This window comes from Ostrea edulis, chromosome 8 (assembly GCF_947568905.1).
Source record: "Ostrea edulis chromosome 8, xbOstEdul1.1, whole genome shotgun sequence".
NCBI lineage: Eukaryota > Metazoa > Mollusca > Bivalvia > Ostreida > Ostreidae > Ostrea > Ostrea edulis.
Window position 1 is genome coordinate 38,087,113 of NC_079171.1, and position 13,627 is coordinate 38,100,739.

The window sequence follows — 13,627 nt, forward strand, 5'->3', positions numbered from 1 at the left end:
GGCCGGTATCAACACGGTCTTAGCATGATACAGACATGGAAAACACAGGTTTCCCTACGAATAAGCATGGTAGCTACCCGTACGTCCCTGGGGAAAAATCTAGGTTGGTGCCGGCGTGATCACAGAGCGTACGGAAGATCACGGTTTCTGCCCGATCCATCCACAGGTTATCACGGTCTTACTCCCCTAAGTTTATCGTGACTACCCTCGTAGTATCCGGAACCAATCTGTTCTTCAGTACACACAAGACCCGTGGGGGATCCGGGTTAGAATAGGTCCTCAGTACTCCCTTGCTTATCGTAAGAGGTGACTAAATTGGGCAGTTTATCAAAAATTCAAATCAAATGTATGTACTGAAAATTTGTTTATGAAAATTATTTCAAAAACTAGCTGGATTTGAAATTTAGACTTTTAAAGTATATTCTCAGTTTATGGTCTCGAGACCAGAACAGTAGGACTGGTGACACAGAAAGTTAAGTTTAAAGTTCGGAGCAGTGCTCTTCACAAATTCAAAAAGCTACCTTACAGTGCTCCAAGTTGCGAGTAAAACTGTCACATTTGTGACCAGAAAATTGATTTTGCGACTAAATATTATAATTAAGTCGCATTTTCGCGAGTGGACATCCAGCGAAATTTTATCATCGGGATCGGAGGTTTGAATAAATATTTTTCAGTCTCTTTCAAAACAACATTTTAAAGCAAACAAGAACGGCAGAAAAACAAGGTTTAGAGCATGCATGTACGAGGGTTGCTTTTTTTTTTAGAAAGATATCAAATTAAAAACACAAATTACAAGTTTTATTGACAAATTCTTTTACCATGGCGAGTAGAAAAAATTGTAATTGGCAACTAGAAATTTCAAAATGGCGACCAGAAATATTTCTAGGTTGCCATTTCGTGACCTGATAGCAAATGTAACTTGGAGCACTGCCTTATACCCTTAACAGGGCTTGAAACTAACTTTTTATGTCACCATGCAGTCCAGTCAGACTGATGGGGTATGATTTCAATCAGTCCGCAGAAAAATTTACCAGTCCACCAGAGTTTTCCAGAAATAATTAAACATATTTCGTTAATGTTATTAAAATGAAACATGTAATTTAACTCTTTCACAATACGCCTCAGACAATATTGTAATACTTATGTGAGATTTATATTTACTAATCAGGTTTGCCAGATATCTACAGAGTAATACCAAATGCGCATTTAAGATTCATATTCATTAAGTATATTTTACAGAATGACGTTTTAGAAAAAACAAAACAAGTCCCATTATACAAAGTTCTAAAAATGCTCAAGATCAAATGACAGAAAAAAATCCTACATAAATTATATTTTTAGCCTACCTTAGAGATATACTTGCTTAGGTTGAGGAAATTCCATTTTGTGTCAATCATCTGAGCTATACAAAAAATTAGTATGCCACAGATCAATTGCTGACGGCGGATTCTTCTGCGAGGCATCACCGTCCAATACTCTGAAATGGTCAATATACACGTAACAAGATGACTGGTCCAATTTTCAACTCAAAATCAAACACAATAACTCATTTCTGTAATGCAGCTGCTTATATCACACATTTCAATTACTTCACTGTTTTCTGTAAAACATTGGCAATATACACAAAAACCATCAGAGTTACATACCTTTGCAGGGTCAGTCAAAGGTTTATCAGTGAAAATCCAAGCCTTCTTTCTTGACCCTACCACATGTAACTGGTTACTACTGTGAAATATATGTCTAATTATTAAGTGTTCATAAAAGTTTTAAAATTTAATTGATCGAAAAATAACAAATGTCAATTTGAAACACAATTTTTTTTTTCTACAGGAAGGTGGACAAGGGACGTAACTTGTGTGAAGTGTCAATAGTCAATGTGTGTATTAATCTAATGACAATAAACACATTCTGTACCTCACCCCCCCCCCCCCCAACCTCCCTCCCCCATGACAATATATAACTGGATAATTGGGCTTTTGGTAGTAATTTCCCACGATAGATGACCCTGTGGTGTTTCAAAGTGGCGGCCCTTCGTAATCAAACTCTGACAATAGTCCATTTTTTATCATGTTTATAATTATAACTTATGATGTACATGTAAAGTTACCCTCTAGTTGTAAGTATTTTCATTTGAGAATAATGTTTGTTACATGTAGAATATAGTGTGGGTGTCTGGGTAGCATAGGTGGTTAACGCACTTGCTTCTCACATGCTGTGACCTTGAGTTTGACCCCCGTGATCGAAAGTGGTTGTATGTGAGGTGTACATTGGTCACCTGCTCGAACACGTGGGTTTCCTCCAGGTAGTTCAGTTTCCCTCCCAAATAAGACCCCCTAGCGTCAACATCCGTGCAAGACGGTATACCATGTAACTAATTTTCATTGTGAAGTCCGACTTTAAAAAGAAAGATTAATATTGTTATTATTAAGTACAGGTATTCGTATAAGTACAAAATCACACCCACCTGAATTTTACATATAGCCCTAGACGGTAAATACTAAATAATGACTGCTTTGTTGCAAAAGGACAATTTGTATGTACATCATAACACAGGAGTTTGTTTATCAATGAAGTCAATAAAATTCACTTGATTAACCAAGCCATGAGCTATGCGTTAGCATAAAAATTTGCTTAATGCATTGTTCATGGCCAGTGATGGTTTAGTCAATCAAGTGAAATTTATTGACTTTATTGATAAAATTTTAAACTTCTGTGTAGATAGACGTGTTAAGTGCAAATATACTTCAAGACAAACAGGTTGATATAAATCGTTTTCCTCTGCGAAAACAATCCAAGCACAGGGGTCAGCAGTTTTACCTACGTTCAGTGGTTGTTGTTTATATAGTAGAACTGCCGACTCCTGTGATGCAAGTCACTCAATTTTTACCAAAGGTGAATTATTTTATTGATAAAATTTCGAACTCCTATCTGTCTGTCATCAAAATTTTATACTATGTGCCACTACTGTACCTATGATTCCAGTGTTTGATGAATAGTAGGTTACATTACTCCTGACCTTTAACGTAAGAGTGCCAGAGAGTTTACGATTTATCGAGTGACAACGAGCAAGCCGAGTCAATAACACTGACTATTTACGGAACACCGAACCCGATTTGAAGTCAACAAATCAATCGGACCACGTTCGTCCTTTTCCGTAACCGATAGGACGGTTACGGAAATAGCCGAGTAGTTACGATTGAATGCCAGTCGCAAACTCCGAGGTAGCTGCAGAACTGTAGCTCTCTGAAAAAATATTTTTCAGAGAGCTACAGTTCTGCAGCTAACTCCGGGGCTACTTTACCACCGTGTACAACCCCACATTTGGGGGTGCGGAATAGTGGCATTAGTGGGTACGGAATTCGAAGCGTGTTTTATTAGATAAGTTGACATATTTAGCTTGGTTACATCTATATTTATATATATAGTGTTAATATAAGACTATATATATATATATATATATATATATATATATATATAGATAGATAGATAGATAGATAGATATATATATATAATATAGAGAGAGAGGAGAGAGAGAGAGAGAGAGAGAGAGAGAGAGAGAGAGAGAGAGAGAGAGAGAGAAACTAGCCTTATATTAACATACAACGGAACACAGTGATGTCCCCGCTTACTCTTACTCGTTTCCCGCCTTGCAATTTGTGCTAGAAATAAGTGAACGCTTCAACAATATTCGTCAACCACACGTAAGGATGCAAATTTGATCGATATTTTGGTGAAATTTTCAATTATGCTGCCACTCCCCATAATATAACTAATACGCATGGTTTCTGCCCATAATGCTGTAGCAGATACTTCCATGATTTCTGAAATTTCACTTCAAATAAACGGTGAAAACTTCAATTTTAGTGTGTGCCACTAGGGTGTACAGCTTTCAGTGGAGGTAGGGGGCAATGAACCAATCTCTAAGTTATTGGTTATTAAGGAAATATAGATTACATGTATTTCCAAAAATAAACATAGATTACAGCAATGAATTTATTCAGACGTTATACCTATGTTTTCTTTTACATTCTTTTAACTTACCACACCTAAAAGTTTCTTATATACAAAAACGCTATTTGGTATTAAACACAGTAACCCTTTATCCATAACCACATATATATCAAATATTCCTTCTATACTCTCAGACATGCGAGAGGAAAAACAAAATACATGGCCTATGTAAAGGCTTTGGTACTCAGGCGACCGTTAAGGCTTGTGAGACTCTTGTCTAAAGAGTAAAATCTGACCGTCTCCAGAAACAGCGAGTGCACTAGTGTGATTAATATGAGCTCCTCTATTGCAATGTGGATCTTTAACAACAACACCCCCACCCCTCTTTAGGCCAACAAGAAATATATGTGTTTCCTATTTCACTCCTAAATATATTTAGGTAGAGTTGTTAGGTAAAACTTTTATTTCATTAAAACATTTTATTTGAAATCTTAGTTTTTATTACGCTTTCAATACAGGTCTATATACATTACAAATACTTTTTACACATTTTGAAGATCAATTAATAGTAGTTTTAATGTAAATCAGAGAAACTCGAATGCAAAAAGAATTTTATTTCCAATTTCAGGACTTCAATTTTCTTTTATATACATGTATATTATTAATAAAATATTTAGGGTCGGCAGCAAAAGGGTAGGTAGGGTCGGGGAACCGGAAACACCCATACATTTTATTTTGGCCTTACCAGAAATATGTATTCCATGCAAACGGTGACTGGATTTTGGTGCAAACACTCTACATCTTTTTCAGTTGTATAAAGACGAGTGCCCATTCGCTTTTTGTTGATAGCATAATTTGGTCGTACATGTATTGCCCACTGCAGCCTTTTTTTATATTTTGGTGTGCGTGTATGTTGTAACTGTTTAAACGATGGAATTTTGTGTTTACATGTGCTGACGTCATGCGCAAAGAAATCAAATGGCGAGGCGGCGACCTAATGCAAGTGATGCTCCATTTGTCGGTGTTAGGGCCGTTTAAACGGCGATAGCATCGTATTAATCATGATGTATTTGTAGAATAATCTTCCGATAACTGAATCCTCGCGTCTTGGAAGATGGGTCCGCGAAATAAAATTGTAAGAGGTAGGTAGAGCAGCGACACCAGCAGGTGTCGCTGAATTCCCACTTTTCAATATGGAGTCCGCTCTGACTCTCCCCCGCACATGTCAAATATAAAAGCGGGGGTAAGAGTCAGAGGAATCTCGGATTAGTTGCCCCCTACCTCCACTGAAAGCTGTACCCCCTAGTGACACACACTAAAATTGAAGTTTTCATCGTTTATTTGACGTGAAATTTCGGAAATCATGGAAGCATCTCTACAGCGTTATGTGCAGAAACCATGCGTATTAGTTATATCATGTGGAGTGGCAGCATAATTGAAAATTTCACCAAAATATCGATCAAATTTGAATCCTTACGTGTGGTTGCCGAATATTGTTGAAGTGTTCACCTATTTCTAGCATGCACTGCGAGGTGGGAAACGAGTAAGAGTAAGCGGGGACATCACTGTGTTCCGTCGTATGTTAATATAAGACTAGTTTTATCTCTATAGCTGTAACCAAGCTAAATATGTCAACTTATCTAGTAAAACACGCTTCGAATTCCGTACCCCCTAAGGTCACTATTCCACAAACCTAAATGTGGGGTTGTACACGATGATTACTTTACGACACTGTTACAGGCTTTCGGAGTTGTAGCGTAATGGAATATACTTAGCTGACCGGAACTTGTACCAGTCAACTTTTATTCATTTTACTATACATACATACATACACACACACACATATATATATATATATATATATATATATATATATATATATATATATATATATATATATATATATATATATATATATAATTCATTGAAAACATCCACCTTTCTAAATCATATTCATAAACTTAAAGGCGTAATCAGTCTGATTAAAACCACCCTCTATGATAATAATAATAATAATAAATTCTTTTATTTAGACAGGATAGCACAATTAGTACAAATGACTAGTTTACATTGTGGTCCTGTATCAAACATATTCACAAACAGATAAATGAGAGAATAGAAAAATAGATAACATAATATAAAATATATACATAAAATACACACACGATATCACTGGGGGAAAAATAAACACACACACATATATATATATATATATATATATATATATATATATATATATATATATACATACATCATATCTACATATCACTTATTTGAGAAATAATGCTGCAAATATGCTGATTTAAAAGATGTAATATAACCACAGCTTCTGACAGACTTGGGCAACTGATTCCATAAAATTGTGGAGGATACCTTAAAAGACCGTTTATAATATTCAGTTCGAACTTTTGGTAAATATAAAATGCCACTATCGCTACTTCTTGTTGTTCTGGAACTAAGTTGGCTGACAAAATTAAAAACGTTCATATATTCTGGTGTCATGTTACTAAGAACCTTAAAAGCAAGCACTAGTTTTCTATATACAAAATAATCATGAACAGGCATCCATTTAAGAACACTAAAAATATCAGATGTAGAAGTCTGAGTTACTTTCACCTTCAATATAATTCTGGCTGCCCTTTTCTGTAACTTAAAAAGTCTGTCAATAAAAACCCTGTTTTTGGCTGAGCACCAAACTGTGCAACAATAGTTAAAATGAGGAAATATAACAGTGTTATAAATTTTCAATAATGATGCAATTTGACATAAAAGTTTGCAGACGACGTAAAATGCCTATTTTCTGTGAAAGTTTCTTGAATAAAGAATCAATGTGTACAGACCAGGTTAGACATTCATCTATTTGTACACCAAGAAGTTTGGCCGTTTTAACAGTATCTAAAACAATATCTCCTACTTTGATACACATTTCTCTACACTTTGAGAGTTTTTGTGCAGTGCCAATCAACATACATTGTGTTTTCGCTAAATTCATCGTAAGTTTATTACTTTCCATCCATTTCATAGAGTTTAAAAGATCATCATGTAACCTTTGCTCAATAACATCAATATATTGATGTGAAACATCCTGAGATGTATCATCTGCATATATAGAGACATTTGAGTGTTGTAGGCATTTAGGATAATCGTTAACAAATAAAATGAAGAGCAATGGACCCAATATGGACCCCTGAGGCATTCCTATTGTAACATCTTTTTCATCTGACAAAACACCTTTCCATCTAACTCATTGTGATCTTCCGCTAAGATAAGACTGAAACCATTTAAAAGAATTTTGACAAATACCAAATGATGAAAGCTTGTGTAACAATACCTGGTGGTTTACAGTGTGAAAGGCTTTACTAAGATCAATAAAAAGAACACCTGTTAATTTGCCACTATTTATATTACTTAACCATTTATCAATAATGTTATGAAGTGCTGTTCTCTCCTTCTTACACTCATCAGGAGGAGGGGGATGGGTTGGTTTTAACCAGATTGGGTTTTCGTTCCACTCTTACAAAGGTCAAGTAAAGAAAAAAAATTCTGTGGCTTATGTCAAACGAAGATATAACATGTTGTTGAACAAGATGGGGTCAATTTTTAAATGAGAAACAATAACATACAATGTAAGAGGTAAATAAAATGTATTCGTTTTTATAAAATAATGTATACCATAGATTCTACAGTGAGACAAGCCGTACCAGGTATAACTCGGATGCTTATTCTATAAATGTTCAATATATATCATAGATTCTAAAAATTAATTTTATATCTAATACAATATTGTTATACATAATTTTATACTGTATTTCTGGACAGCTTAATTTGCTGTACACTTTTTAAGGTCTTCTATAACAACGGAACACCTACTGATTAAGATTATTCTTATCATTTTTTTCTTTCTTTTTCCTAGACGCTAACTTTGAAGCTTCACATCTCGCTCATTTCTGCATGGATTTTGCTCAAATGTTCAGGGTTTATAAACTTTACTTTAAAAAATGCTTCTGTTTGAAATTATCACGGCTTTATATTTAGAGAGAGAGAGAGAGTTACTGAGATATTTCTTTTTATAATTTATCACGGTTTTATATTTATAAAGATAGAGAGAGAGAGAGAGAGAGAGAGAGAGAGAGAGAGAGAGAGAGAGAGAGAGAGAGAGAGGAGAGAGAGAGTATTGGGCTATTTATAATTTATCACGGTTTTATGGAGAGAGAGAGAGAGAGAGAGAGAGAGAGAGAGAGAGAGAGAGAGAGAGAGAGAGAGAGAGAGTGAGAGAGAGAGAGAGAGAGAGAGAGATGTGTAAAACTGTAGCAATAATATAGATGAAATAATATGTCATGGCAATAGTGTTGCATACGTATGACAATAATTACTCATTTAGTCAATGATTGAGAGTAAGGGAGAGAGAGAGAAAGGGGGGGGGTAGACTAGCTATGTGTCAGCTTTTGTTTGGAATACCATCGTTACACAAACACTACGTCCACAGAAACCCTAAAGAGAGAGAGAGGAGGGGGTATAGACTTCGTGTCAGCTTCTGTTTGGGATGCCATCGTTACACAAACACTACGTCCACAGAAACCCTAAAGAGAGAGAGAGAGAGAGAGAGAGAGAGAGAGAGAGAGAGAGAGAGAGAGAGAGAGGGGAAGACTTCATGTCAGCTGCTGTTTGGGATATCACCATTACGCAAACACTACGTCCACAGAAACCCTACAGACGGCCCATATTGAGGGGTATCTTGATCATTCTTCATTTGGTTGTACATGTACACAGATCTGCTTGGATTGATTTATTCTCTCAAAAATAAAATGGATATTTTACCTACTACACCCACGACACCGCGAACTCCCAAGACACCAGGAAGTGCCCGGAAACGCCGGGTAATATTATATTTCGGAAATTATTTATATACGATATATAACAATTTAATTAGAAGTTTTAAAAAGCAAAGGTTTAGAAATGGGCTAGACCTGTCATTTGCAATACATAAATATGACCAAGTTTGAAGGTTTACGGGAAATAGAAATGCGGTATGCATGTAGGTAGAAATTTTAATTATTTTTTTTTTTTGCACAAATCAAGACACTAAGCATAATTTGTAATAACCTGAGAAATTTCCTGTGTATATCATAAAAATATACACAACAACCGATCTCTTGGCCAGGTAAATTCCAGGTAAATAACATTGACCATGGATAAGCTCCGCCCACATTCAGTCATCCGTGGAGTAACCGTACGGTGTTTTGTGGGTTTTTTTTTGGGGGGGGGGGATCTTTAATAGATAGATATCACAATTATTTAATAACATAAAATGTGCTAAATACACACGTAGGCTTTGATTTTAAATGGAAAGTTCGTACAGATCCTTTAAATGTTTTCTTCATATATACATACAATCTCGCTATATCTCGTCAATCACACGACGAGACTTACAGACCGTATAGTCTCTCTCATTTCATTCATCTCCGCCAGTTCACCGTTCTCTCTCCGAGGTTCTCTTTATGCCTTCTTCTCTCTTTCACCTTATCTCCTCCTTTTCCGGAAATTTTGATTTAAAAATAAATTGACATAGATATCGATCAGTTTAAAAGAATGTTAATGTATACGAATCTTGTGCACGTCTTACCCCATTACCCCCCCCCCCCACCCCCTACCATCACAGCAACTATATGTTACTCTAATAAAACAAACTGGATTACGAACATAAGCGGCCATGTCTTAATTACTCGGACACAGCAGCGCAATTAACACCATCAGTGTGAACTCACAAGGAATACGGCAAGGCGGTGTCTTATCTGGATTTTTATACACAGTTTATATCAATGACTTACTTAACGAACTTGGTCACATCAATAAAAACTTCGGAATTCATAGTATAGAGTCATCGACCCCTACTCTCGCAGATGATATTGCCTGTTTATCGTCAACTCCGCACTCACTCCAGAATATGTTGGATGTAGCATACAATTATTCTTGTAGATGGAGAATCTCTTTCAACGCTAAAAAATCATGTATGATAGTATTTGGTAAATCACACAATGTCGTCTCAAATCAATGGTTAGTGGGTGATGAAATCATTCCTGTATAGAGTGACTACAATCACCTTGGGATCATTCAAAACTCTCATTTCAAATCTCTAACCAGGACAAAGGAGGCATGTGGCAAAGGCAGACGATCTTATTACTCCATAAAACACTTTTCTTCAGAAAATTCCAATCCAGTTACTCTTATGAATCTTTATAATAAGGTAGTCATACCTTCTACATTATATGGATGTGAAATTTGGAATGATCTTAAAACCCAGGATCTTCAGATGTTGCGTCGACTTCAACATTTTATCGTTAAAGATATTCAAAGCTTAAATCTATCAACGCGGTCCGATATGTGTGAAAGCTTATTAGGTCTCAGACCTATCATATCTGAAATTGATAAAAGGAAACTATTGTTTTTAGGAAAACTGTGCAATTTCTCTCACAATGTGCTGGCGAAACAAATATTTCTCTTCAGACTCTTTACATTTTTGTGTAACTCATGGGAAACCACGCACGGATTCATTAAAGACATTCTAGTCATTTTGGATAAGTACTCCTTGACGCAATATCTTGCATCTTACTTGGAATCTGGTGCCTTCCCAAACAAATATTCCTGGGAAAAAAACTGTAAAATCCTCTATTTCTCTTTACGAAGATTGTGAATGGAATAAACGAACATATCTTGACTCAGACAAGACCTCCCATGATAAACATATATACATGCCAACTTTGTAACTCCGAATATAATGATATGTTTAAACACATTGCCTGCAGTTGTCCCAACTTTTCCTCAAACACAGAACAATTTTGGGACGATATTACAAACCTTGATCTGTGTGTCTGTGCAGAATTCTGTGCCCTTGATGAAGAAGATTTATATACATATATGTTAGGTAAAGCCCCAATTTATCCACTGTCAGAACAGAAGGAAAAAAAGTTACTACTTCTATGTGGGAATTATTTAATCAAAGTTTTTGCTATATACAAAAGGTGCATATGAATTTCAACTAAAAGTTAGTATACAATAAGTTCCTTTTATATCACATTTCCTTTCTTTTTTATTCATTTACATGTAATTATGTAATAGTAGTTTTTTCTTCTTCGTTGTTCTCACATTTTCATATTTGTACATATGTTATATGATTCATCCTTAATGTAATATATATATTTCTGATATACTCTCTGCAAAGAGGAATAAAATATTGAATGAATGAGATTTACATTTATTATAATTATAAGGAATACAATACGCGACGTATACGCCGCCGATCTAAGTGTCTGATTTTAATTAGATTGTGTTTATAACACTACTTAATAGATAGATATCACAATTATTTAATAACATAAAATGTGTTAAATACACACGTAGGCTTTGATTTTAAATGGAAAGTTCGTACAGATCCTTTAAATGTTTTCTTCATATATACATACAATCTCGCTATATCTCGTCAATCACACGACGAGACTTACAGACCGTATAGTCTCTCTCATTTCATTCATCTCCGCCAGTTCACCGTTCTCTCTCCGAGGTTCTCTTTATGCCTTCTTCTCTCTTTCACCTTATCTCCTCCTTTTCCGGAAATTTTGATTTAAAAATAAATTGACATAGATATCGATCAGTTTAAAAGAATGTTAATGTATACGAATCTTGTGCACGTCTTACCCCATTACCCCCCCCCCCCCCCACCCCCTACCATCACAGCAACTATATGTTACTCTAATAAAACAAACTGGATTACGAACATAAGCGGCCATGTCTTAATTACTCGGACACAGCAGCGCAATTAACACCATCAGTGTGAAATCACAACGGGACTCCAGCCAAACACCAACAGCATTCTTCACTCGGTGAAAGAGAAATCGCGATACAAGCTCTCAAAAGCTAATTTTCAAAAAACACCAAGGAATGTCTTAATTAGAAACGGCTGCCGGGCGCCTAAACAATCTTGCAAAGTTCAAGAGATTGTATTAAGCGGAAGTGAAGGTGAACTCTTAAAATACTGGGAAAAAGCACGTGAAAATATGTGGAGATTTATCGTCACCGTTGTGTGCATTGTGGGTAGGTACTATCTTGTACATATTGTATAATGGGTGAATGATAGTGCTATATATAATAACTTTATATTGTATCATAAATTTTACATATAGCATTTACAATGAAAGACGGAATGTAAAGCTACGAAGATCCTAGGTACAGCTTGTATAGGTCTTTATTATATTATATGGGTATCATTCAAAACTAATATGTTAATTATATCATATAAATGCAGCCGCTAAACCATATATACATAGGGTACAATAATTATATTATAGGAGATGAGATATACATTCTGTAACGTCCAGAATTAAAATAGCGTAAGGATGAGTCATATGAAGTACAGATCAAATTAATTATGGATAAAAATATACTCAATTAGTTTTTAAGTGTGATCATGAGAGAGAGAGAGAGAGAGAGAGAGAGAGAGAGAGAGAGAGAGAGAGAGAGAAAGAGAAAAGAAAGAGACATAGACACACCTAGAGAAAGAGAGAGAAAAGAAAGACAGAAAGAGAGAGAGAGAGAGAGAGAGAGAGAGAGAGAGAGAGAGAGAGAGAGAGAGAGAGAGAGAGAGGGACAGTTAGAGAGAGACATACAGAAAGAGAGAGATTTGAATAGTGATATCAGCTGATATGATCAGAGATCAAATTAGCTATGAAAGACGTCATACACAAATATTTGTATTCAGACCATTTAAAAAAAGGTGAATATCTTAGCTCAACGTATACACAACATTGTTAAGTATTGTAAGTGTTCAATCAAGAAAACTGTCTCTCATACTGGTAAATGTTCACCGTTCAATACCAGCCATGGGTTTTTTTTTGGGGGGGGGGGGGGTATACAAGGGTTGCACCCCCACCCTTTGAAAATTTTGATCCACCATTGTATGAAATACGTTATTACTTTGAAAAAATATTTTGATTGGATGCATGTGTTGGGGCTCATCCTTACCCGTTATCCCAACTCGAATAGATAATTTAATTCAATTTATTTATTGATTCACCAAGCATGTTGACATAAAATCACGTTACACAATATGAGATATAAAATGATAAAAAACTAAGTACTATAAGAGTCCATATGAATATGTAAATATAGATATTTTAGGCCTACATTTACATGTAACATTTTTAAAACTGTATGCATGCGATTTAGTAATTGCATATAACATTAGTAGCATAATTATAGTACTCTACTTTAATTGCGCAATTCAAAACATTGATGTGAGCAGTCACACAACCTTCTGACATGAACTGCATCGAATAACAAATACAGAAACAAAGAAATAATGAAAATTCCACCTCTTCATTCCGAATAATTTACTACAGTATAACTTCTGATCATGTGTACATGTTTCCTAATCTTCGTTGTTTTGTTTTTTAAGTAGTTAGGGGGATAAAGTTACATATATACGTAAGAAGGGGCTATACACCATGCATTTAACGATTTACACTCGCTGTACCGCGAATCAACTGCCCGAATTAACGGCTCATCTTTAATGCGCCTCAGGGATATCTTACTAGTTATCTGAAGTTACGACATCCCATTCATGTATTAATTAATTAGTAATGAAGCACAGGAGCCTAGAATGAGTTGCAGAGCTAGTCAATTA

The 13,627-nt window shown here is 35.4% G+C and overlaps 1 protein-coding gene and 1 long non-coding RNA gene across 2 annotated transcripts in view; one reads left to right on the top strand and one right to left on the bottom strand.

The window, feature by feature from the left end:
- Positions 1-1,345: 1,345 nt before the first annotated feature.
- Positions 1,346-3,086, bottom strand: LOC125661575 (uncharacterized). The gene is made up of 3 exons (XR_008797564.1): positions 2,971-3,086; positions 1,647-1,725; positions 1,346-1,477 (listed from the first exon to the last, which is right to left on the bottom strand). It is a non-coding gene; the product is annotated as an uncharacterized LOC125661575 (long non-coding RNA).
- Positions 3,087-11,715: 8,629 nt separating this feature from the next.
- LOC125661574 (fibronectin-like) overlaps positions 11,716-13,627 on the top strand; it is a 36,794-nt gene continuing 34,882 nt past the window's right edge. The window contains exon 1 of the mRNA XM_056146032.1: positions 11,716-12,039. Within this exon, the coding sequence (XP_056002007.1) occupies positions 12,003-12,039 (37 nt within the window). The 5' untranslated portion in view covers positions 11,716-12,002. The remainder of the gene's footprint in view (positions 12,040-13,627) is intronic.